This window comes from Girardinichthys multiradiatus, chromosome 6 (assembly GCF_021462225.1).
Source record: "Girardinichthys multiradiatus isolate DD_20200921_A chromosome 6, DD_fGirMul_XY1, whole genome shotgun sequence".
Taxonomy (NCBI): domain Eukaryota; kingdom Metazoa; phylum Chordata; class Actinopteri; order Cyprinodontiformes; family Goodeidae; genus Girardinichthys; species Girardinichthys multiradiatus.
The window spans coordinates 37,639,877-37,667,115 of NC_061799.1; the positions used below are offsets into that span (position 1 = coordinate 37,639,877).

The 27,239-nt window shown below is 40.3% G+C and overlaps 1 protein-coding gene across 1 annotated transcript in view; it reads left to right on the forward strand.

The window, feature by feature from the left end:
* tesk2 (testis associated actin remodelling kinase 2) overlaps positions 1 to 26,190 on the forward strand; it is a 50,396-nt gene extending 24,206 nt beyond the window's left edge. Inside the window, 10 exon segments of the mRNA XM_047368712.1 lie at positions 1,315 to 1,363; positions 10,091 to 10,237; positions 12,138 to 12,220; positions 14,566 to 14,650; positions 15,855 to 15,938; positions 17,594 to 17,680; positions 19,566 to 19,704; positions 22,083 to 22,616; positions 23,743 to 23,870; positions 23,872 to 26,190. Of these exon segments, the coding sequence (XP_047224668.1) occupies positions 1,315 to 1,363; positions 10,091 to 10,237; positions 12,138 to 12,220; positions 14,566 to 14,650; positions 15,855 to 15,938; positions 17,594 to 17,680; positions 19,566 to 19,704; positions 22,083 to 22,616; positions 23,743 to 23,870; positions 23,872 to 24,033 (1,498 nt within the window). The 3' untranslated portion in view covers positions 24,034 to 26,190.
* The last annotated feature ends 1,049 nt before the right edge of the window (positions 26,191 to 27,239 follow it).

The window sequence follows — 27,239 nt, forward strand, 5'->3', positions numbered from 1 at the left end:
GATTAAAATTAAGCTTCTGGAATATTTTGACATTAACAGCATTTATATTTATGGACTTCGCTTTAAATTTTGGTTTTTCTCAGGAAACCAGCCAATTAGATGCTGAGAAGAGTTTTTAGGTATCCCTCAAGAATTATGCCAAAACTTTGTAGACGGCTCCAAAAACTGTGATTTTCTGCCATATACTTGAAGACATATAGTAAAAATTCATGGATTTGTATGTATACATTTGCACTCGTATGTATCATTTTTGACCATTGGTGGATTAGTGGAAATCCTCAGTAAATACAAACTTGTGAAGTCAATGCTGATTTAAAAAAAAATATTGAATTTGTGTCACATGTCCACCCTGAAAAAAGAACAAATTAATGTAAAATATTAAAGCCTTGGATTAATATGACATTCAAGCCAATGATGCATGTATGTAAACGACTGGGCAGAACTATGCATGTTGGATTTGACCCAAGAGGATGTAGAAAGCAGCAGAATCTTGAGTCTTAACCCAGCAGGAGGAGGTTGCGTCTGATCAGGATGCTGCAAACATCCTAATGAGCTTTTTTTTTATTTTCACCTTTATAAATCTTTGCATTTTATTATCTACAATTGTTACAAATGTTGAATTGAACTGATGGCTCAGGACAAAATTGTTGTTTTTTTCCAGCACTTGCTCTAAACTTTTGGGTGGGAGAGTGTGTGGACAAAGCATGCACATACATGCATAAATATTCTTCTGTGTGCATTCACTCATATGCACACATCTTGTACAAAGTAATCTTTGTTGAGCACGCCTTGTATGTTTGTCTCTGTGTGAACAAACACACTGTGGAGTCATTGTTTGCTAAAAATCCTGCAAGGACCTAGAAATGTGACCTTTTCATTGCCTCGGGTGTCATCAGGCCCTCAAAGCAGCTCATGAACAGAGTTTGTCCATGTGTTGCTCTCCAGATGCCCATGGTGTCATTTGTTTGTAGAAGTGCACGGCTTTCGTTTTGATTAAAGCGTTGAAAAAGCAGATTTTCTCCATATCTTAATTTCCAAAGTAATAAAGAAATGCACAAACTCTAATATGGCTGGTTAGATTTATTAGGTTTGGAAATGGATGGGCAAGGCAGAGGTATAAATGGGAAGAATGTAGGTGAGGCAGTTGGTCTTTTACTATCCCACTTTTAGCAGACTTTCCTACAGCAAACACCTGTCAGGTCTTGCCGGGTTTCTCCTTTTACATATAACAGAAAAGGTTTCTGTTATTCTTCCGATGTGAGTCTCATGTGATATAAAAACAACTAATTTCCTAAATCCTGTATCTTTTTCCAGGTTTAAAGGGGTATGCGTCCATGAGGGTCAACTTCACGCTTTGACGGAGGTAAGAGGAAGCAAACACAAACTGTTTCACAATAAAGCTCCAGAACAAACACAGTTTGTCTGCATAGTTGTTACTTTTCAGATGTTTTTACAAGTCTTTGGAAGCTGTTTAAATTCAAACGTGCGTATGCTGGTTAAAATGGACATGCTGTCAGACGTCTTTGCTGCTCCTTCTGTTTGGGCTTTGCACCTTTACAAAATTAGGGATGTGCACGACCAGCTGGACCAATATGCCCCAAACAGACAGTGTGTGCATGTATACTTTTGTTGTGAGACACCGCTACCAGCCAGGTGTTGCGCTCTGTGCCCAGCCTGGCATCTTAGATGGACGGCCTTGTCTTGGGTGCAGGGAAGCTGCAAAGCTTGTTTACATTCTAAGATGACCCTACCCTGATTTACAACTTTATCCCTGACATGCGTGCTGTTTCTTGGTCTTCATGGTGCTCTTTGTTTGCTAATATGTAACAAATCACCGACGCCTTCACAGAAGAGCTGAAATTAAACTGAGAAAAAATTTCACACCTGGACTTCTGAAGGCACTTAGATTCCCTGAATTGTATTCAGGGATGTAAGAATAAAGAAGGAGAATCCAAATGTATGCTACACTTTATTTTTTTATTTTATTTTTATATTTATTTAAAAAAAAGCACATCATTTACTTTCTGTTTTACAACTGTGCTGCTATGTGTTGGTTAATCACATAAAACCTAAAAAATATATATTAAACTTTAGGGTGATAACATGACAAAATGTGAAAAAAGGGGAAGGAACTGTATTTTTGATATGTAAATTGGCTTCTTTAAAACTTCAGTCTAATAATACATCCAGCTTTTTCAGAAGAAGGCATCATATACAGAAGATGCTCCCAGACTCACACATATGTTCCTAATTACCCTGTTGTGCTGCAGTTTGAATGTGTTTATTGTGACCATGAGAGAGGAAGATACCAGCTTTCTGCAGCTTTGTACTAAGTTTACATACATGCAAACACACAGACACGCTGTAGTTGTGATGTAAATAAACCCATTGTGAGGCACACATGTGAATATGCATGCTCAGACACTGTGGTAAGCCTTGTTTTGCTTCTGCAGGGTAAACGGGTCCTGTTGTTTCATGTCAGTAGCAGGCTTCTGGCGTTTTTGTTATCTGGCCCCTCTATGACTCAGTGTACACAGGAAAATTGGAATAAAGTTACAGCATGGCCTCAAGGATACCTTGAGAAACTCAATAACTCTGACACAGGCGGATGAAAACCATATCCGGGATAAACATGTAATAGTGAGGAAGATTCATGCAGTCAAAGTTAACCTTTAACTTAAGAGCAGCCAAAGTCCATGTTACAATAGAGACAGAATGACTTTGAATGCCGTGCTTTCCTATCAAAATAATTCGGTCTGCATTTCTTGCACAAGATGATTCACATTTAGACATGATTATTATCTGCAAAGAGTGAAATGATCTGATGGATGATGGCTTCTTCTGAATATGCTGAGCTTCACTTAAATCCATTCTGCTACTGCAGTCATATTCAGGGCTAACGGTGAGTCATGACCTCTGGCGGGATTATGCTGTTTTAAGCTGCTCTGGGAAGCAAACAAGGATTCTTTGTTTGAATCGTTCCAGGGTTCTTAGCCTGAATCCCAGACAGAGCATCAGAGCAACTTCTGCAACATTTATGACCCGGCATATGTTTCCTATTTCCTCAGCTCTCTTCATTGTATGTTGTGATGGAGGTTCTTGTATGGCTCAAACACAAGATGAGCTGAGCTGAGTAATTACTGTGGTGTATCAGCAACCCTGTGAAATAGGATAAAGCAGATTCCAGGAAGGAAAATGTCATTGCTGGATAAGAGGCTTTTTGAGTACAACTTTATTTCCACTTTTATTTAACCCAGCAGGTGCACACTTTATTAAAACATTAACATTCGCATATTTGACCTGGCTCGGTTTGAACTAATGGCATTAATTTAAAATCTAGTTATTTTGTGTTATCTAGGTGATCGTAAAGAAAAGGAAGTTGGACCAGGTTAAATTTAAATCATCCACTATCGGACCTAGAACCAATGTCTCCATTGTTATCTGTAGGTTTGAATCATTTTGCATATTTACCACCAAATCTTGTCAGACAATTGAATAAGATAAAAAGAAAATGATGTGTTGTAATTATGAATATGAATATACAGGGGTTGGACAATGAAACTGAAACACCTGTCATTTTAGTGTGGGAAGTTTCATGGCTAAATTGGACCAGCCTGGTAGCCAGTCTTCATTGATTGCACATTGCACCAGCAAGAGCAGAGTGTGAAGGTTCAATTAGCAGGGTAAGAGCACAGTTTTGCTCAAAATATTGAAATGCACACAACATTATGGGCGACATACCAGAGTTCAAAAGAGAACAAATTGTTGGTGCACGTCTTGCTGGCGCATCAGTGACCAAGACAGCAAGTCTTTGTGATGTATCAAGAGCCACGGTATCCAGGGTAATGTCAGCATACCACCAAGAAGGACGAACCACATCCAACAGGATTAACTGTGGACACAAGAGGAAGCTGTCTGAAAGGGATGTTCGGGTGCTAACCTGGATTGTATTCAAAAAACATAAAACCATGGCTGCCCAAATCACGGCAGAATTAAATGTGCACCTCGACTCTCCTGTTTCCACCAGAACTGTCCGTCGGGAGCTCCACAGGGTCAATATACACGGCCGAGCTGCTATAGCCAAACCTTTGGTCACTCATGCCAATGCCAAATGTCGGTTTCAATGGTACAAGGAGCGCAAATCTTGGGCTGTGGACAATGTGAAACATGTATTGTTCTCTGATGAGTCCACCTTTACTGTTTTCCCCACATCCGGGAGAGTTACGGTGTGGAGAACCCCCAAAGAAGCGTACCACCCAGACTGTTGCATGTCCAGAGTGAAGCATGGGGGTGGATCAGTGATGGTTTGGGCTGCCATATCATGGCATTCTCTTGGCCCAATACTTGTGCTAGATGGGCGCGTCACTGCCAAGGACTACCGAACCATTCTTGAGGACCATGTGCATCCAATGGTTCAAACATTGTATCCTGAAGGCGGTGCCGTGTATCAGGATGACAATGCACCAATACACACAGCAAGACTGGTGAAACATTGGTTTGATGAACATGAAAGTGAAGTTGAACATCTCCCATGGCCTGCAGTCACCAGATCTAAATATTATTGAGCCACTTTGGGGTGTTTTGGAGGAGCGAGTCAGGAAACGTTTTCCTCCACCAGTATCACATAGTGACCTGGCCACTAACCTGCAAGAAGAATGGCTTAAAATCCCTCTGACCACTGTGCAGGATTTGTATATGTCATTCCCAAGACGAATTGATGCTGTATTGGCCGCAAAAGGAGGCCCTACACCATACTAATAAATTATTGTGGTCTAAAACCAGGTGTTTCAGTTTCATTGTCCAACCCCTGTATTATTTAATATTTAATATTAGTACTTTAATATTTTATCAAATAATATTTCAATCTGTTAAGGGTTGTCCTGTGAATACCAGCCCAATAAGGCGGTGGTATTAGGACAAAATTGAAAGGGATGAGCCAAGCTCTGACATTATTGAACAGCATAAACTCTGCACACACATGGAATGAATTCACACAATTTCTTAAAATACAAGAATTTATTAACAAACATAAGTCAACTCAAAGTCAAACATATTTCTCTTTACTATGCTAAAACAATCCAACTAAACTACCAAGCAGAATTAAAGAATAATGAAGACTAATGGGCTATGTACAATATAAACAAGTTGATTAAAGATGGTGGAAAACCATGACCGAAAAAGTGATGCAACATTACCATGCAATGTTTATGTTTGAGAACCAAGGATTATCTTGAAGAATCTGGAAATGAAGTTAAGTTACTCTTGGAGCTAACTTAGGCAATAATCAGCAAACGTTTAGACAACCATTTACAATACAAGAACTGGGCAGAACTATGGTAGAGGGGGCCAGCAGGACCACGTCATCCGCAAAAAGAAGAGACGAAATCCACTAGTCCCCAAACCAGACCCCCTCCGGCCCTTGGCTGCGTCTAGAAATCCTGTCCATAAAAGTTATGAACAGGACCGGTGACAAAGGGCAGCCCTGCCGGAGTCCAACATGCACCGGGAACAGGTCCGACTTAGTGCCGGCAATGCGGACCAAACTCCTGCTCCGCTCGTACAGGGGGACCACCACCCCAGTCTGCCAGTCCAGAGGCACTGTCCCCGACCGCCACACAATGTTGAAGAGGCATGTCAACCATGACAGCCCTACAACATCCAGAGACTTGAGGTACTCAGGGCGGATCTCATCCACCCCCGAAGCCCTGCCACCGCGGAGCTTTTTAACCACCTCGGTGACTTCAGCCTGGGTGATGAAAGAGTCCAACCCCGAGTCCCCAGCCTCTGTTTCCACCACGGAATGCGTGATGGCAGGATTGAGGAGATCCTCGAAGTACTCCTTCCACCGCCCGATAATGTCCTCAGTCGAGGTCAGCAGTCTCCCACCCCCACTATAAACAGTGTTGGCAAAACACTGCTTCCCCCTCCTGAGGCACCGGATGGTTTGCCAGAATCGCTTCGAGGCCAACCGGTAGTCCTTCTCCATGGCCTCACCAAACTCCTCCCAGGCCCGAGTTTTTGCCTCTGCCACAGCCCGGGCCGCAGCACGCTTGGCCTCACGGTACCCGTCAGCCGCCTCAGGAGTCCCACAAGCCAACCAAAGCCGATAGGACTCCTTCTTCAGCTTGACAGCGTCCCTTACTGCCGGTGTCCACCACCGGGTTCTGGGATTGCCGCCGCGACAGGCACCGCAGACCCTACGGCCGCAGCTACGGGCGGCAGCATCGACAATAGATCCGGAGAACATGGTCCACTCGGACTCTATGTCTCCAACATCCCTCGGAATCTGGTCAAAGCTCAGACCTACAGCATGCGCTGGAGGAGTTTAAGTATCTCGGGGTCTTGTTCACGAGTGAGGGAAGAATGGAGCGGGAGATCGACAGACGGATCGGTGCGGCTGCCCTGCCACAGTAATGGGGGCACTGTGCCGCTCCGTTGTGGTGAAGAGAGAGCTGAGCCGAAAAGCAAAGCTCTCAATTTACTGGTCGGTCTACGTTCCTACCCTCACCTATGGCCATGAACTTTGGGTCATGACTGAAAGAACGAGATCCCGGATACAAGTGGCTGAAATGAGCTTCCTCCGTAGGGTGGCCGGGCACTCCCTTAGAGAAAGGGTGAGGAGCTCGGCCATCCGGGAGGGGCTCGGAGTAGAGCCGCTGCTCCTCCACATCGAGAGGAGCCAGTTGAGGTGGCTCGGGCATCTATACCGGATGCCTCCTGGACGCCTTCCTCAGGAGGTGTTCCAGGCACGTCCCACCGGGAGAAGGCCCAGGGGACGACCCTGGACACGCTGGAGGGACTATGTCTCTTGGCTGGCCTGGGAACGCCTTGGGCTGCCCCTGGAGGAGCTGGAAGAGGTGTCTGGAGAGAGGGACGTCTGGGCATCTCTGCTGAGTCTGCTGCCCCCTCGACCCGGTCCCGGATAAGCGGAAGACGACGAGACGAGACGAGATATTTTAAGAATGATTTGCTGAATAAAACCAACCTTCTGGATGACTAAATCTCAACTGACTAATGACTAATTAGCTGCCTTTATTTATCAAAATAATATTCAAAGAAATATTATATTGATTAAGAACCAAATCTTTGGGAAATGGGCTTAATTGTGATACTTGGTTATCAAGTTTAGTAAAATAATATTTAGGGAAATATTATTTTACTAGATTGAAAACTAACAACCTTTTTGGATAAATAATCTTTAGCAGGCAAGCACGTGTTCTTAGCTGTTAGGGGTTAAAGCTAACAAAAGAAGCTTATAGCTTATCATCCGAATCACACATATACCTTTAAAATACCATTAATAAAAGGGTTAAATGCATAAGCGTGGACGGCGCGTTATGGCCAATCTTCTGTGTTTCAAATCACCATTAAATAAAGTTTTTCTTAACTTAAAAAAACAAAAACAAACACAGAACACAAACTGAGCACTGAGTTTCAACACAAACAAAACGAAAAATGTTTAGATTATTTCATCCTAAACTACTTTCTCTCTACCCAAAACACAACCTCTTATGTGAACCGTGCTGAGGAAAAGTTGTCCGAGGACGAAGTTGAGAAAAGCTTCCACAGTGAACAAATGGTTAGCTGCAGCTAACCTCCGTAGCTGTGGGGGGGGAGCGGGTCGTTCTGTCGGCCGCCCAAACTACATGTTACTGCTGTAACCACGGTGATGCGGTCCCATTGTCCTTCCTTCAGACCGGGACACTGCTCCACTCGGCGTCGTAGAGACAGGGTCTCTGCTGGGAACTCTCTGGACACCGTTTGCTTCTGCAGGACTCAGAGAGAAAGCCAAGCAACGCTTGTACCTTAATTACCCCGTTTATGAATGAATACCGGATACACAAACAGCAATTCATTTCTACTTAACTTCATTGCATATGATCGCGTGATGTATCCAGTTTGAAGAGTTATGTCTGTTTGCCCGCAAAGAGACATTAGTGCGCTGTCTCCCTCCGTCCAGTTCCTCTGGGGACCTGCGTGGAAGAGGTCAGTTTGTTGCAAAAGTGGTGTTTTTATGCGGACAGTGACGTCACAGGAAGTCTGCTGTTATTCCCTGTTTCTGGCTGTGCTGGAAGTAGGTCAATGCGATTTATTTTGAAAGTTCCAGAAAACGTCTTATCATGTTGTCCCCATGGCTGGGGTCCCAACAGATGTTAGGTTTTTCATCAGCTTTGAAACTGCCCATTAAGTAAAGTGTAGAACTCTGAACAAGTTTTAAATCAACCCATATATATCAGGATCTAGGCTGTATAAAAGGACACATCTGTCAAACAAACAGGCATCTTGGGAAAATCAAAAGAAATCAGCCAACGTATCACTAAGAAGCGTAGACCTCCATCAGTTGTTCATCCTTTAGTACAAATTCCAGATGCCTGTGGAAGCCACGTTCATCTGCTCAAACATTTATATACAAGTATTAACACCATAATGTCCAGCCATTATAATGTTCAGGACAGAGATAGGTTGTGTCCCAGTGATGATGTGTTTTAGTGTGAGATATCTGTATTAACCCCAGCAAAAAAGCAAACGAGACTGAGAAGATGCTGGCTAAGGCTTGTAAGAGAGTGCCATTATCCACAGTGAAACAAGTCCTCTACCAACATGGGCCGAAAGGCCGCTCAGTGTCGAAAGAAGCCATTATTTCAAAAGCAACATAAAAATATCAGATTAAAGTTTGCAAATACATTCAGTGACAAACAAAACCTTAACTTTTAAAGAAATGCCCCGCAGTCTGATAAAACAAATATTGAAGTGTTTGGAAAAAAATGACAGCTGTTACATGTGCAAGTACGGTGATGCCAGCATCACATAGTGACGGTGTGTTTTTGCAGGAGAGACTGGTGCACAAAATAAATGGCATCATGAGGAAAGAACATTATGTGGAAATAATGAAGTAACATCTCCAGACATCAGCAACGTTTGGAGTGATGGCCACTGCAAACATTGACTGAAAATTCGTGGGTAGAGCTGAAAAGGTGGCCTACAAATCTGACTCAGTTACAGCAGTCCTGTCAGGAGGAAAGGGACAATATTCCAGCAAACTGCTGTGAGAAGGGAGGAGGGATACTTAATGTCAAAGAGTGAGAAAAAAGCTGTTTCTATGCTGTGTATGTAACTATCTGGTTGAAACAGTTAATCTATATTCAGCTGTAAAGAATTTCTCAGGAAAAACAATTAAATGTGTTCTAGAAAAGCAGTGAAACCAACATGAAGCTGAATGTAGAGATCTCCTCCCAGCACCACCCTTTGCTGCCTTTTGCTCTAATTCTGTGCCTGTCAGTCAGTAACCACAGCTTAACCAGACCATCTCTTTTCATGCCAGCTCTCTTTAGTTAACTACTGCTGCTCATGATACGTGACATGGGATTAGGGTGTTTGCATGCCAGCAAGAAGGTCAGGCGAGTTCTTGACGATCAAAGCTGACAAAGCGACAAACACATGGGCAAATATATCAAGTATACATGTTTTTTTTTTTCTGGCCAAAAGAGCCAGCAGTTCATTCTTGTGCCCTGTGAGAATTAGTTGGTTTGAAAAATGTGTCCTGTTATTACCTCAGTGTAGTTTCACTTGGTGAGTATATTTATATACCGGCTATAATGAGCCCTGGTTTCAAGTCAGGAAAGACATGCAATTCTTGGTTCAAAGACATTAAATGCAAGTAGAGCTGCACAATGTAAGGAGGAAAATTGCGATACTATTGCAGTGAATATATTGATTAGAATTAACACACATTTTTCAGATACTTTTCTTTGTTTACCATCATTCAATGGTGGTAAACAAACAGAGCCAGGTGCCTGATACTTGAAAAACAATATCATACCAAAGACTGCATATGAAGAGTCCTTAGATATTGTGGTGATGACTGTGATTAGATTTATTGTGCAGCTTTAAATGTAAGGGATCAGTTTTATTTGGTTCAAAGGTGATGAATTTAGTTATTTATTGATTTAAAGCATATTTTTCTTTATCACTTCTATACAGTTCTGGGAATGTTAAGCAATTCTTTTTACGTTTTTGTGTATTCTGTTTGCTCACAGCATCTGTTTGCTCACAGCATTCGTTTTTTGAAATGATATCCCTCTTTCTTTAGTACATCAATGGAGGAAACCTGGAGCAGCTTCTAGACAGCAACAAACACCTGAGTTGGCCCGCTAGGGTGAAACTAGCCTGTGATACTGCCAGCGGTGTCGCCTACCTGCACTCCAAAGGCATATTCCACCGGGACCTCACCTCCAAGGTTAGCTGAGACTAATTGGTCATTAAGAGGAGATGCTAGTGGTAAAAGTCAAAAGTGCAGATCTGATCAAGCACCAAACAAAAACATGTTGGCTATAGGAACCACAGTGTGGCTCTTCATTTTCCATCCAATACCTGCTTCTCCAGGCAGGGTTGCGGGGGGTGAGAGCTGGTGCCTATCTCCAGCGGTCACTGAGTGAGAGGCAGAGTCAGCCTAGACAGGTTGCCAGTCCGTCACAGAGAGAGAGAGCAACACGGAGACACACAGGACAAACAACCATGCATGTACACCTTCACGCCTAAGGGCAATTTAAAGAGACCAATTAGCTTAAGTCATTTTTTTTGGACTGTGGGAGGAAGCTGGAGTACCTGGAGAAAACCCATGCATACACAGGGAGAAAATCGCTAACTCCATGCAGAAAGACCCCAGGCTGTGGTTTGTACCCAGGAGGTTTTTGCTACAAGGCAACAGTGCCAACAACTGTGCCACCATGACGCTCTGTTCATCCTTTTGCTCAGAAAAATGGGCACTAAGACATGTTTGTAGAATGCCTAGCAGGAAATGATGACCAACTCCAAAACTGGAGGTTTATTAAGTCTTAATTGGCAAGAGCGTTGAAATGCATGCCTTTGATGCCACTCTTGAATTGTTTGTTCTTCCCTCTGATGTCCAGGTCTTTCAGGAAGCATTATGGGAAAGAGAAAAAATCTGCTTTCATATGTAAAGCTGTAAACCTTAAGCCAGGGTCAGCAGCATTTGTTTTCCTCTAGAGAGCCATTTTAGCCCTTGTTCCTACAAAATGAAGAAGAGCTGCAAAGAAATAAATTTGATAAGGTTTTATAAATCTATGCAATATACAATTTTAGTGTGAGATTAAAGAACCAAAATAAATTCATTTTTCAGATTTTAGAAAAACTGTCTAAAATGTTTACACAGGAAAAATGTAAATTGTGTACTTTTATATTTAGAGGAAAAATAGTTTGCCTCCCCAATAAAACTGATGCACATGAATCCTGCAAACCTCAATTGACCGAAGCAACACTACAACAAAGAAATGCCCAATCTTACTTCATAAAATCAGAAATGGCGATAAGGCAAAGTTTCAACTGTAAAAGCTGATTTTTATACCTACTAGGTACGTCTGCACTTATTTTAGCATTAGTTCTGCACGTAATGCAATTCTTTCATATTCCCCAGTTTGCCTTATATTGTGCATCTCTTTTTATTCGGATATTACATATTTTTAGAACCCCTTATCACAATGTAAACGTCTGCGTCACTTTTTAGTTTTCTAAACTATCCCAGGCCCTTCCGGCATTAAAGGACAACAGGGATGTTATCTCGAAGGTCATCAGGGGTTTAATGTTGTTTCTTTCAACCTTCAGACCCTAGAAACACTGTAGTTCCTCAAATCATATAAAATTATTTGACTTTAACTTCCCTAGCGAGGATGTGGAAATGATTCTTTATTTTTCAGAGACGGCAACATTATTCGACAGTAGCAAATTACTGAGTTAAGTAAGGAGGAATGATTAGATTTATGTTGTGCAATTGATTCATGGATCATAAACAAAGTCAGTTTTACAACAACGTGTATAAATAAACTGTGACTATATGGAACATTAATATGCAGCTCAGCTGTGGGTGTGATGATCATTTGTGTCCAGAAAGAACGTTCATTCATGCTCATGCTGCTCTGCAGGTCACGGTTTCCAGTGAGTGGTTAAATATTTACAGTAGGCTAAAGGGGAAGGATGTGTTTAAACTCTTATTCCATAGTTACAATTATTTAAAATAGGAAGCATGGGTTTAGTTAATAATGGAAAACCACAACATGTTTTTTTTAATCCCTTTATGTTGCAACTTCCTCAGGTAACGCTCTGGGTTTCTGTGTTCACAGAACTGCTTAATCAAATGTGACGACAACGGCTACACAGCGGTGGTGGGAGATTTCGGCCTGGCAGAGAAGATCCCCACCAAACTGTAAGAGGAGTCAAAGTGATTATAGAAACACCAGTGAAATGAAATAAACTGAAACATGTCGGCTGCTTGTTTTCTGCTCTGTGGTGCTGTTCTTATTTACCTATTCTATGGGTATGGGTGATTTTTATCACCCATCGATGCACGTAGTTAGTGATAGTTTAGGGTTCAGTCATAACAACTTCTTTCTTTCCCAGAAAACCAATTAGAAAAAGAAACTGGTGACTCAAACTGAAGCCCTGTTCTGTGTTGGTTTTTGAGGTAGCCTACTGACCAGAATAAGCCTACAAACTATTGAGGCTTATTCTGGTCTTTATCTTCACCCCTGTGGCTAAATATCAGATCTATTTATAATATATGACTTATAATGGTTATCCTCAGAGAAAAAATGTCACATAAGATTTTTATTTCTTTAATAATCTTTTTGTTGTCATCTCTTCATTCCTACAGCAGACTCAGCTTAGTTACTTGTCTTCCTCCTCCTCCTCATACCAGGGGATTTATTAGCACATAGGTCACTAAAAGCCGCCTCTACAGCTCACACTCTGCCTCTGGGTTTTGATAGCCGGAGGATCCTATCAGCCCAAGATTTTTACTTTTTAATCCAGCAGTAGCAAAAAAGCAGCAGGGAGTCTGCTTTCTGTTCCCTAAAATGTCTTCAGGAACACACAGTTGTAAATAAACATCCCGAATAATTCCTCTGATCCTTTAGAAAGGTTTATGAATGTGACCACACAGATTTTAGTTGTGTACAGTGCTGAGTTTATGCCCCTTTACAGATTTCTGCTTTTTTGCCACATCACTCTAACAGAATGTTGTATCATACAAAATAACTTGAGTTAATGCAAACAGAAGTGTTTTCAAATTAGCTTCTAATTGTGGGGGAAAAGTTATTCAAACCAACCTGGCCCAATGTGAAATATACTTGTCCCCTTGTTAAATCATGATTAAAGTGTGTTTATTGCCAGTTTTTGGTTCAGTTTCTCTAGCAACACCCAGCTCTAATTACTGCCTGGCCAATACATCAAAAACATCTCTTTAATAGAACCTGTCTGGCAACAGGAAGTAAGCTAAAGGATCTCAAAAAGCAACACACCAGATGAGAAGCAAAGCCATTGAGATGTATCAGCTTGTAAAGACTTGCAAAGCCCTTTCTGAGACTTTGGGACTCCAGCAAAAAACACCAAGAGCCATTATTCAGAAAACATGGAACAGGGAGTTGCTGGCCTACCAGAATTACTCACAGAGCGCATTGATCACTCATCCAGAAGATCAACAAAGAACCCAGAACAACATCTAAAGCACTTCAGGCATCACTTTCCTCAGTTAGTGTCAGTGTTCATTATTCAAAAAGATAAGAGAGGGCAGAAATTGTTTTAATGGGAGAGTCCAAAGCCAAAACCACTGCTGATCAAAGAATACAAAACCCTGTTTCAAATTTGCCATAGAAAACACCTTGATGGTCCCCAGATTTTTGGTAAAATTAATGTGGAACTTTTTAGAAGGAAGGTGCACCATTACAGCCTTTCAGAAAAAGAAAAATATGCTGACAGCCAAACATGGTTGGTGGTAGTATAATGATCTGAGGCAGCTTTGCTTCTTCAAGACGAGGATGACTTGCCATAATTTATGGAACCATGAAATCTGCTTTCTAGCAGATAATCCTGAACAAGATTGTCCAGCCTCCGTTTATGACCTTTAGGTCAAGCACATGGGTTGTGCAGCAGCCCAATGGTTCAAAGTCCGCCTCTGAATGACAAAGGAAAAAAGACAACCTTAAAATAAGGTTTTTGAGTGGCCTATTCAAAGTGTGGGCATATATCTAATAGAGATGCTCATGCTTAAAAGCCTCCATTGTGGCTGAATTAAAGTGATACTGCCAAGAATAAACTGCTGTAGGATATGAAAGACTCACTGACAGTTAGAGCAAAAGCCTGATGGCAGTTGTTGCTGCAAGGTTTGGCCCAACCAGGTATTAGTTTTAGGTTACTAAATCTGATCGGTTTGGAGCTGCTTTCCCTTTATCCATAAAATGATCAGTTACCGTGTTTTATGTTCAGGTTAGATTTGTCTAATACCATTATTTAACCTGCAGGCTGAATATGGAACATCTGATCAAACTGAATCTCAGTGAAGCAAAAAGTGAACATTTGTCAGACTTGGGATTCATCAGAGCTTCAACTGTGCTCGGTTTTAAACATAAATGGGCCGCCATCTTCCCACAGAGCAGCTTCCAAGCGAAAAAGAACCAATTCCTACTTGTACTTGTGTTCTGTACCCGTTTATTTCACTCATCAGTTTAACGGTGCAGATATTAAGCTTTTATTCTGCTCATATGTTCTGTTTAGGGCTGAGGGAGAGAAACTTGCAGTGGTTGGTTCTCCGTTCTGGATGGCTCCTGAGGTGTTGAGAGATGAGCCGTATAATGAGAAGGTAAATCACTATTGGTGCATATCGCAGTTCCAAGCAGACGTTTACATACATTCATCATGAGCATGCATGTCCAAAAATTGGATGCACACAATTCAAAATACATTTCTATATTATTTTAATAAGTGGTGGTGAAAATTCTTGAATGTCTTTAAACTTAACTTTGAACATGATTGATTGCACCAGGTAATATTAACAAGGATTTGTAATCAGTACCCAGAAATACTGGAGAGTCTAAGGAACTCCATGACGAGGAGAATTGTAGATTTAAACAAGCTGGGAAAGTCTTTTGATCCGATTTTAAACAACTGCAGATTCCTTCATTTTAAACAGCTGTATAAAAGTACAAGTTTAGATGTGCTGGAAGAAGACCCAAATCTCTTCCATCTGATGAAAGTAAATTAGTAAGGATTTTGAGGAACTACCCAGGAACCACCAAGATGCAAGCCTACCATGAACTAGAAACTGCTGGAAAACCAGGGTCACCGTCTGCAGTAAAGTTACCCTAATATCGTCGTGGACTGAGATGGTGACGACCAAGAAAGACGCTCCTGTTCCAAAAGAAAACATATGTGCAGGTGCCCAACTTGAAAAGCCAAATGCCTTCTGAAAAAAAGTTTTATATTCAGAGAAGGCAAAGAAAGATTATAAAACATGCTTGAAAATAGCAAAGCAGACATGATGGTGGGAGCATGGTGGAGGCAGCATCATGCTGTTGGGTTGTTTCATTGCTATTTGTACTGGTATATTGGTCTGGTATAATGAGAAGAGGATGACTCCCCCCTAATTCTACAACTTTACCTCAAATCAACAGCTAGATATATAAAAAGGCAGCGATCCTAAACGCACACCATGTTGAACGGATAAAACAGGCTAAAAGTCTCTAGGTCCGACCTAGAGGTGTATGTATATATGTGAGCCTGTATGCATGAAATTACTGTTTGTGGTTAAGAAAATATTCACAATAAAGCCAACTTGTGCAACTAATTCTGTAAAAACTCACAGCAGTTTTATGTTATCATTTCTCCTTGAAATAAAAGCATTCCAAATAAATCTGTAAAATCCCCTACTGCTACTATGACGTTACTCCCATGCTGAGTACATGTAAACTTCTGATCACAACTATAGTGATTTAGTGTTGCATGAAAAACTAGAGAGTATTATGTGTATATTTGGGCATTTTCGAGCTCATTATATCTGTTTCCAGGCTGATGTTTTCTCCTACGGAATAATCCTTTGTGAAATCATTGCGAGGATCCAGGCCGACCCTGACTTCCTGCCCCGCACCGAGGTACCGGCTCATCTCCTTTTCACCTCTTTTCCATCTCGTGCCTTTTTAATTCTCTGTGTACATGTTTGCAGTGTACACATCTCAAACAAGTCAGGAAAAGAATGATAAAATTTGTATTTTGTACTCCCGTCTATTAGTATGAGACATGTATTTGTTTTGTTTCTGAAGGCAGAACAGGAAAATAGCAATTTATAATACTGTGCAGAAGTTGGAAGCCACTCCCTGTTTTTTGACAGTTTGCCAGATTAAGTGGCCAGACTAATTAATTAATTAATAATTTTCAAGACAGTTTACATGCCCTTTACACCGTGGACAATATTGCATATCTGCTCTATCTATCTCAGTCATTGTGTCCTTGAGCAGGACCCTTCACCCACCTCAGAGGGGCTGGTGTCAGCGTGTGAATGTGTGTATGAATTGGGGTCCTCAGACTAGATAAAGCCCTGTACAAATGCAGGCCATTTACCATTTTGTTTACAATTTAGAGACACCGTACATACCACACAGAGGTCTAACTGATACGAACTGAGTGTTAATTCACTGTCTCAGCAAGGATCAAAAGATTACTTAGTTTCATGTTACTCTATGCAGATGCTCTTGTCAACAGGGATGAAGATTCACTCACCTCAGCATGCCTAATGCTTGGACTGGCTGCAATGACAAAGACGTTCCCCTTATTTTCTGATTAATTCAGCTAATAATTATTTGACCACCTGGGGGCTCTCATTCTCTGACTTTAGACCATTGAACTATCAAAGATAGTCCGGCAGTTATTACCTATGTAAGGAACAAAAAAAAGCAAGATGGTGACGACACAGTAAAAAGTAGATACCTGGAAATTTAACAGCCTTCATACCAATACACGCACACTATACAGAACAAGGGAGCAAAATATTATTTTAGATGCACCAAAATGCATGAAATATAATAAAAGGTGACAGCAGCTGAAAGATCTTGTTTAAAATTAGTTCTGTGCTACGTTGTATGTGAACACAGCACTGGTTTATCCTTTACATCTAAGACCTGGAATGATTCACAATTCACTGTTATTTGCATTCAGAGCGAAGGAAATATTATGGGAGGCCCTCAAAAAGCCTAAAGAAATATTAATCAAGACTGTTTTAAAACTTTAGAAAAAAACGTTAGTCTCCTTTTGTATCAAAATAAAATAAGATGCACAGTTATTGAATATGATATTAAAAAGGAATGGATTTGCTACAGCTTTCCAACACTATTTGAACTGTTTCTCAAAATATGAATTATTTAGTCTGAAAGGTCCACTTCCTCCGGTTTGTGATGTTCCACACTGAAATCCAGTCAGTATATTAACTACCAGAAGGGATCATCCTCTGCATCCCAGTGTAGATGTCACCATTAAGTCGGGCTTAGAAGTAAATCCCATTTTAGAAATAAGTTGATGTTAATGGCGTTTGATAGCCTGCATGCATACTAGAACTTGGCAGACAAGAGGACAATGTCATGGAGATTAGTGTGGAATCAGACTGGCTTTGGCAGTGGAGTTACAGTATGTCAAACATCTAATGAAGCATGTTTGGATCCATCTTCATCCCTGTTTTATTATACAAGTTTCCTGTTTGTTTTCCATGTGTCATGCATCAAACCTCTCTGTCTTTCCTCCCTGCCCTCCTGACCAGAACTTCGGCCTGGACTATCACACGTTCCAGCACATGGTCGGAGACTGTCCGCCTGACTTCCTCCAGCTGGCCTTCAACTGCTGCAATGTGAGTCCACCGTCCTGCTGTCTGAGCTACCTTTCTGTGCCAAATCAGTAGATATAATCAGCTGCTGCTGTAAAGAAAAATGAACAGAATACTAGCTGACAAAGTTGCTTATGTGTTTTTTGGGGGATTTATTTTTAATTTCATTTGTAACTTTTATTTCTTTGTTAAGAAATAAAAGACAATCTGATTATCTGATTAATTAGATTTAGCTTGCTTTCTGCAGAGTTTTGATCTCTGCAATCTTGAGCATTTTTTGCCAGGTTCGAGTAGTTGGTATAAATATTTTATATTTTGCTGTGAAAAATAGCTAATTTTCAGTTTTTTGATTTTTGCATACATGCTCATCACTTCCCTGAAACTGTAGGCCTTGCTTTACTTTTTTCTGTTCTTTGTTTTGCTCTTTGTTTAATTACATCTCCTGATGATAATAGCATTAACGTTTTTGGAGCTCCCTGCTAATTGATCCTATACAGACCTCTTTATCCCGTCTCATCCTTTTCTGTTGTCTTGCTTTATCATCCTGGTCTACCTTATCCCATTCCCAGGTCTGCTGCCGTATCTCCCTCTTTCTATCTAATCCATTCTGTCTCGGTTGAAACATGGTGCTGTTTTTTTTGGTTTTTTTTTAGCAACCACCTCTGATGGAGATATCTGAAGCCAGTTAGCACATGCAAGCACCCTAAAATATCATTCGAAGCTGGCTTAAAACTTGGGTTTTTTCCCTAAACAAGTCAAGCATCACAATAGAAACGTGACTCCCCCCTTGATTCATCTCTTGCATTTCATCTGGCTGGAGAAAAATCCAAGATGGTGAAAGTATTCACCCCTCTTGAACATTTTCACATCTTGACACATTACAGCATCATATCACCCAATAATTGTGAAGATGGAAAGAATGGGTTACATGGTTTATAGTTTTACAAATAAAAATCTGAAGATCCTATGCATTTGTATTCGGCCCCCTTTTTCTGACACCCCTAAAAAAAAACAAAAAACTAGTAAAACCAATTGCCATCAAAACCCATCTTATTCATATATCTAGTCCACCAGAGTAAATTCAGTCTCACTATAAATCCAGCTGTTTTGTGAATGTCTCAGGGTTTTTTTTTTTTTATATAAACTTTAGTGAATAAACAACATCATGAAGATCAAGGAACACGGCAGACAGGCCAGGGAGGAAGTTTTGGAGAGTTAGGTTATTAAAAAATATCCCAGACTTTACAAAATCTGCAGGCAGACCTTCCAAGACAGAACAAGGAGAGCATTAATCAAAGAAGCCGCCAAGAGGTCTGTGGTATCACTGGAGGAGCTGCATAGATTCACAGCTCTGGTGAGAAATTACAGGACAACTATTGGTTGTGCACTCAGCAAATCTGACCAATATGAAGAGTGGCAAGAAGAAAGCTGTTGTCGAAAGGCTATGCTGGAGACACAGCAAACATGTGGGAGAAGATGCTCTGGTCAAGTAAAAGCAACATATAACTCCTTTGGCATGTTTGTAAATTGCTATTTGTGGCGGAAAAATAACTTCAAGGTGATGTGCAGAGTTATTTATCATCCCCACATGGGTGGCAGTATCATGCTGTGAGGAGGCTTCCTGCAGCAGGGACAGGGAAGCTAAAAACAGGACGATGCTCATGCAGGGCAGGTGGTTCTAAAAGGAAAACAAATGCACAAGTGGGCTACATGCTACATTAAGATAACATTTCATTTGGTTTTGTAATTGACTTGAAAGCTTATTAACATAAACTTTATATAAAATAAATTGTATTGATCATGTATGGTATTTTGTTGTAAGTTTTTGTCTTTGTCTCTTTTTTTATTAGTATTTAAAAAATGTCTGTAGTTTTAAAATGCCGTTTCATACCTTCCATGTTCCCTTCAGATGGATCCTAAACTCCGTCCGGCATTCCCAGATATTGTTCGGCAGCTGGAGGACGTTCTCGCACGGCTCAAAGTTGTCGAGATGGAGAACGAGTGCGTTCCACTGAGCGGGGACAATGAAAAGAAAGCCACGCCCAAAGGTAACAGCACTGTGAGCACTTACATAAAGCTGCAGCCTCACAGTCAATTATAGGAAGCTTGTCAATTCCTTTGAAATTCTGGGAAGCTTTAATCCAAGTTGAGAAACGGAAAAGATTTCAGGTTGATATTTGGCCCCATCCCATCTCTTACTATACCTCATCTTGACCCAGGGAGAAAATCTGGTCAGAGATCAACCTTTATTATTGTAAAAGACCTGGCCCATGCAGGTCAACATGTCTCCTCTTATTCAGCCCTGTGTCCGGTTTCCTCCATGTTAGACCAGCTTGGAGTCCACAGGCAGTAGATCTGCCTGACAGGAATATAGAAAGAACATATCTGGCAGATTAATTATTTCCTATGAAGCTCCTGCTGTGTGTGAAACATGGTGGTGATCTGACATCTCTTCCCACTGGTCAGCTGTTGGTTGTTACATCATAAATGTCTTCTCCTTTGGCTGATGTCAGCATTTCTTCTATTTATGTTTCATAACAAAATTCTACAAAATTTTTGTTTTGTTTTTACAAATGAAATGAGTCCAATATTTCTGACAAAAACCAAAATACACCTTCAGACAAGAGGAGGATGAAACATGATTAGACATTTAGATGGATGTGTTGTTTATGAAGTTACAGTTTTTCGGTGATCTATTAGAAGAATCTCTGGAAACAGTGTTTCTGTAAACCTGTTGCAGCTATGAATCCACCTTTTCTCAGAGCATCACCTTTAACAAGTCTTGTTAAAATGTCAGAGTCAACATCCAGTCCAGGGCTTCAGAAAACAGCTTTAAACTCAGGTAATCCTTTGAAGAATAAACATGTGCTGCCACCTAGCGGTCATATTAATTTCTTCCTTCCCTGTCTTCTGCGTTTGCACACAATGACCCTCATTTATCAAACAAACATGGCGGAGAAAAATGGTTTTACAGTCAAGCTGATGTCAGTGTGGACTTGCAGTGCACCAGAAGTAATCAAGCTGTGTCTGAGAATTATTAGTCCTTACAAGGGAAACATTATGTTTGGCTTTAAGTGATGCACTTATTTTGGGTTATATTTGGAAAATAATTTTTTAATCACTTTACTTTGAAGATAAGAGAGGTTGCTTAAAGTTGTGATTGCAGTAACCAAAATATAATGGGAGACTTGAGGAGAAAGGAAATTAAGTTGGAAGCTTTCCTGCGTATTTGACAGGATGAAGGATTTTGGAAAACCAACTTTTAGCTTCTGAAATGGTCAATATTTTTAGACGTCTGGGACCAAGCTCAGGGTTTCTCAGAAACATGTTTCTTGTACTTAAAACAATGTTGCTATAACAATCTGGGCTGTTATTAACTGCTGACAAAACATGAAGTATTGCAGGAGCAACATGTAAGGAGATTTAGAGCATTTAATGGCTGCCAATCTCTGGTCAGTAATTATGCAGTGAATCAAACTGGATCAAACTGGGGTTTTTTTTATGAAGAGTGATCTCTGGCTGCTAAGTTCAGCAGGAGATCAGGGAGGCATGCATTCAGACGCAGTCCATGAAGGTACTTTGTGGGTACAGACAAGGGGATGAGTCGGCCTTGGATGTGATGTAGAGAAAGTGTGCAAAATAATTTTAGCCTTTGCAGCTCTGCGTGATGTTGGGTTAGAGCAGTGGTTCTCAAACCTTTTCTGTTGCATCCACCTTCAGCAAAATGGGTCAGAAATGTAACTCATAAAAATAACATAAAATGTGCAATTATGTATTTTAAAACAGCAATAATAAAGTTGTAATATTTTTGACAAAGTTGAACCAGTTAGTTTGTGCTAATTTAATAGAATCACAGTAGTGCAGCGAGCCTTTTTTATCCACTGCACACCTTTTCAATACAAGAACAATAAGGTGCAAACTGATTAAAGAACAAAAACAAGCCCAAGTATTTTAATCTGTCCGTGTTTCTCCTGCTCGGTTTGTTTATCGTGTCACACCCCAAATGGGTCTGAGTCCTCCGACATTCACATTAGTTTCGTGTGTTTTCGCTACATTTTCTAGACAAAAAAAACCCGGCGTAGCTGTTCTCACACTGTCCCTGTCATGTCGTAACACTTCCCCCTATAGGGGCGTTACGGGTTAGAGAAATGGCTTCATTTGATGCCGTGCTCTGTGATGATCTGATATGGGTCTGAGGGCTGTCAGGACTACACTTGTAAAATGTGACTGTTAAATCTTTTTATTTGTCCTAGAATGATTTCTTCACTAACATTTACACCAGATTTGAAAAATGCTTACTTTCATCATCTTTAAATAAATCTATGAAACTGCTGAATGTATAGAGGTTGTATTTTGAAGCTTCTTGTAATAATTTTGGTTCCATTTTGGATGTAAAGCACTCATAAAAACCTTTTGTTTTTTTAAGGTGAGAAAATCCAGGGCTTCAAGCGATTGAATCCTCTTGGCTGCCAAAATGATAAAATTCCTCCCAAGTCGCCTCGCCCCAGACGAAACGTATTGCTCAGCCGCAGCCAGTCGGACATCTTTTCCTGCAAGCCAGGGAGGAATATCAGCATCCAGGACCCTTACTACGACCCGCCCACCTCTCAGAGGAACCTCAGAACTTGCAAAATCAACCCGTTCACAGCCCGCGAGGATCTCTGCGGGGGCAAGATCAAGTTTTTCGACGTGCCAAGCAAGTCGGTCTTCTCGTTGGTATTTGACCTGCACTCGCCTCCAGGAAGCGTGTTCAGCAACCAGCCGCCTGCTTACGGACCCGTAGGATCCCAGCAGGAGACGTCCTTTTACTGGCAGCAGCTGCCAGGAAGGCAGTGCCACTCCTTACCTGTGTCCCCCCAGCTCCCTCGCTCCGAGATGTTCCACCTCACGGAACCTGTTGGCTCCATTAATACTGGTTCTGTTACCTGTGCGTCCACTCAGCTCTCCGTCACGCTTCCAGGTAAGCCTTCCGAATGTTTCCTGTGTAGGGAGTTAATGGATGAAACCCAGGAAAAGACAGTCAGTCTATGTTTATGATGACCTTTTTTATTATCGAAGAGCTTATTATGTTGATTGGAATAAGAGAGGAATCCAAATCGAAAGGGTTTCCAGTCAGTAAAGTTTAAGTTTATTGTGGATTTTCTCTGTTCCACACAAGCTCAGGTTTAATGTCCCTTAGCGTGTTGCACCTTAACAAACCTCTGACATAATTCTGGCTGGATAGATGACATGGTTGAGCTCTTTTAAACAGGTTTGTTTCCACAGACCATTTATCTCAATCTACAGATTTTCAACACGATTAAAGTTTTTAAACCTAAAAAATAATGTAGCAATTGTCGACATAGCGGAGGTAGCATCATGCTGAGGGTGCCGTTTGTTGCCAGAGGTAATGGTGCTCTGGATGGAACAATGAAGAAGTAGAACTGCCTCTAAATTAGAACCAACACCCAGATGGTTGAGCTTGGACCCAGTTGGATGATCCAACAGAACAATGATCCCAAATACATATCAACATGGATACAACAGGCTATCCCCAGGATTCTGGAATGGTCCTCCCAGAGCCCCAATCTCAACCATATTGAAAATCTGTGGATCATGCTTAAAACCGAGTCATTCCAGGAAATCAAACAGCTCTGCAAAGAAGAGGTCAGAGATCCTGCATGGCTGAGGTGCAAATGTCTGAGGGGCATCAAACAATTAAGTATTACAGAGAGTTTCCTGAAGAGGAAACCCTCTTCCCATCAACCTAATGTTGATGGGCCACTAGGCAAGGTACTCAATCCGAAGTTACCTACCGATCTACGTGTCGGTGTCTGAAGGTGTTTTAGTTAGTGTAACTGGGTGAATGTGGCTCTAGTGTAAAAGCTTTGAGTGGTCGGTTTGACTAAAAAAGCATTATATAAACTCAGTCCATTTACCTATTAGAAAATTTGATAAAAATATGATGTCTCTTTGAAAGGAGAGAATGGTGGATTATTAAAAGCCATCATCAAAATGTTGTTTTGCTATATAAATTGATAGAGCTGTTAAAGCCACCATATAAAGTTTTCAATAATATGAATCGTTCCTCTTTCTGTTTCCTTCAGCGACAAATTCCAAGTCTGACGCGGTCCCGATCCTGAACGACATCCGACAGAAAGCGGTGCTGAGCGGCTGGGCGAGGAAGTACGTGGTGGTGCAGATCCCGCCTTTCTGCAGGCAGGGGGGGGGGGCGCGAAGACGAGGCTGGTGGGGACGTGGAAGCGAGGACGGAGGACACGAGCGAGGAGAGGTGGTCTCCGATGCTCACCGGCAGTGAAACGGACAGCGCAGAGGCGATGGATTGCTCCGGCGCACGAGAGGCGGCGGAGGAGAGGCGGGAAAGCTGCCTGGTGTAACACGAGCTGAAGATTTCAACAGGACTGGAGGACATAAGAAGACTGGAAACATGTATTATTAAAATAAAGCGCTCAATTTTCTCTACTCTGTCATGTGAATGTATCACATTTTGAAGAAATAAACCACTTGATCTAGATAAATAACTATTTTTCAAAGCTATGACCCAGTTAGCAGGCATTTATCTACATGCTTTCTGTAAAGATTATATTCTTAAACAAAGTTGTTTAATATTTAATATTTCGAGCTGTAGATATATTTTTTTCCTCTAAGTCTGCCCTGTATTTAGTTTGTTTTTGTTTTCATGTGGGATATTGATGATCCCTTGAATTGTGTGTGTGTGAATTTAAAACTGTGTTTTGATATTTTCAGTGTTCGCTCTGAGACGAATGCTTCTGCTAATTTAATGAAACAAACCTCTCATGTTTCTGAGTAAGAAGGTCTTGCACTGATGGTCCCTTGAAATTAAAAGAAGAAATTAACTCACAACAAATGATACATGTTCCTAAAACAGGGAGGAGTGAATTGTTTCAATTTTATATATTTTGTCAGTTGGTTTTTGAGCATGTGAATTCTCTTTTATTGGATTATTGGTCTTTTCATTTTTGTTTTCACTTCTTCTTTCCAGGTTGGTCACTCTTTTCTATTCTCTCAAGGGTCAAAAGTCCCACAATTCATTGAAAAAAATAAATCATTAAATATTTATATTTATGTGATAAATTAGATACATTTTGAAATAAATTAACCTGTAAATATTTAAGTCTGTAAATCATTTACAAAATATGCATTTAAATAAATAAAAGCATAAATAATTAGTACATTTGCAAGTTAAAAATATCATAGTCATAGTCATACTGATTTCATTATTGTTAGCTTTACCAATCACAGTCGGTGGGCGGGGCTCATATTTCCAAAGCTAGGATGATTGGTCTGAGTTAACCAATCACATGTTTGGTTCAGTTTCACAGGTCAGAGGGCAAATCTTTATTTTTTTTATCATGGACTATTGAACTGTATGAAACAAATACAGACATATATTTTAAACATGTATTAGAATATGATTAAAATAATTTAAAATTTAATTGTATACTTAATTTATCTATATTTTTTTTTTATTATTACCTATATGATTAATTGAATCATTTATTTATGCAGTGTGGCATTTTTGGTCCCCCCATAGATGTTTAAGCCAAAATACAATTTATTATAACCACATTAAAACAGTGACTACATGGTTGACCTTCTGACCTTTACATAAAAATCTAGCTTTTAAATTACTCAGCAATATATGCTACTTATTTAAAATACAGGCCTCAGTGGCCTTGGTTTCAATTGATAAATTATTAAAATTTTATCTAAACCTTTAAATTAAATAGTTTACCCTGAAAACGTCGACTCTCAACCTTGAAACAGTGTTATAACACGTCGTCGCACAAACGTCATTGATTTTTACCAAGGATATATTCAAACATTTTGTTGTTGCGTGGGTTCTAGTTTAGATATAGCAGATGAGATATTTCAAAATCCTTCAAATCACTCATAATCTTTACTCTTTAGATTAGACCATTGCTTAAAAAAGTATAGGGTGTTTAATTATTTATAAAAAACACAAGAAAACAGCACAATCTGGTGGTGCTTTTCTCTATTCAGCGAGCTGGGTGCTCTGGTTTCAGGTTTATGAGGAGAAATGATGGCAGCAAAGACATTTTCAGGGTAAAATGTGGGATGTTCTTGGAAAATGTCTCCTTATAATGTAACTGCTAATATTTTCCTAGAACTCAACTGAAAGTATAAAGCAGATTTAGTGCAAGCAATTTTTATGTCTTTTGGTTCCTTGTTTTTGAGCATTGAACATTTCTTTGTGTTAAATAAAAGCAGTTTTCATTTTACAGACTAAATTATCTACAAAATTCATTATTTTGGCCCAAATCTGGTCTCTTTAACAGGAACTCAGATGCACAGAACCTCTTTCGACCGTTTACCTATGTGAGTTTGATCGTATGGTTCTTAAGGATGGAGGATCTGCTTTGATATTTATGGAAACCTTTAATGTCTTACTCTCTGTATATTTGTGTAAAACGGTGGTGTTACCTGAGACTTGCTGAATACACTTTAAATGTTTGTGTTTTTTCTGATCAAATAACAAAAGCTCCCCTGAATTTTCTGTTTCTAGTGGTTTTTTGTCCCTCTCGAATGATGTTTCAATCCAGAAAACATAGGGCGTAGGGTTATTTTCTAGACATACCTATCTGCATTAAAATATTCAACATTTGTTCTCAAAAAAACTAGTTCACACCAGAGTTGTCACTGGTTGGTGCAGATTAATCACACTCCAGATCAGGCTAGAAAGGTATATACGTTGATTTAAGGTATTTTCCTATTATTTTTCCAAACCAGTATGAAAAAATATTAGTACTTTCTCTTTACTCCTCGACTTATCCATTTTTTTCCCTGACTTATCCATTTTTTCCCTGACTTATCCATTTATCTCTGTTCATCTATTTGTCCATCAGTGCATCCGTCAACTCATCCATTCTTGCAAACTACAATCCATTCATGCATCATCGTCTGCTTACGGTCCATTTATTTTGCTTGTTTCACATTGAAATCCTGTCTGCAGGATATTTGGGAAAAAAATGACATTAAAATTAGAATAAAGTAAATTACATTCAAGTCTGGAGAAGTAGCAATATTTGACATGAAAAATGCCTATGAAGCATAAAGTCACTAAAAATCAGTACCTGCTCGATTTAAAATAGTGATGTCTATCTATAAAAACACTCAGACTGAACCTGAGATTTGAGTAATTTAAAATCTCCATCAAGAGCGTTATTGGCTTATGACCTATTAGTGGAAGTGAACGACAATTCTCTCTGGAGAGAAAAAGGCACATTTAATTGTCATAATTATCAAATGTCAGTCTAAATAATGATGGTGCATATTTGTGTCCAGTGTGCAGATATCTTGCAGGCAAAGACACAAAAATCCTCCGGTACACAGGCAAGACTTCATTATGATTCAAGTGTTCATGGTGGCAGCAGCAAAAGGAGAGGGCATGACCAGGTCAGGGACTGATTGTTTTTAAACCATTTTCTAAAGTTGATTAAAATGTGTTGTTAGCCGTTAGCTTACCATGACTTCATCGTTGCCGAACCATTAAGGAATATTTTCTCTCCTAAAGCAAAGTTGCCGTTGAAATTTGTTGTTA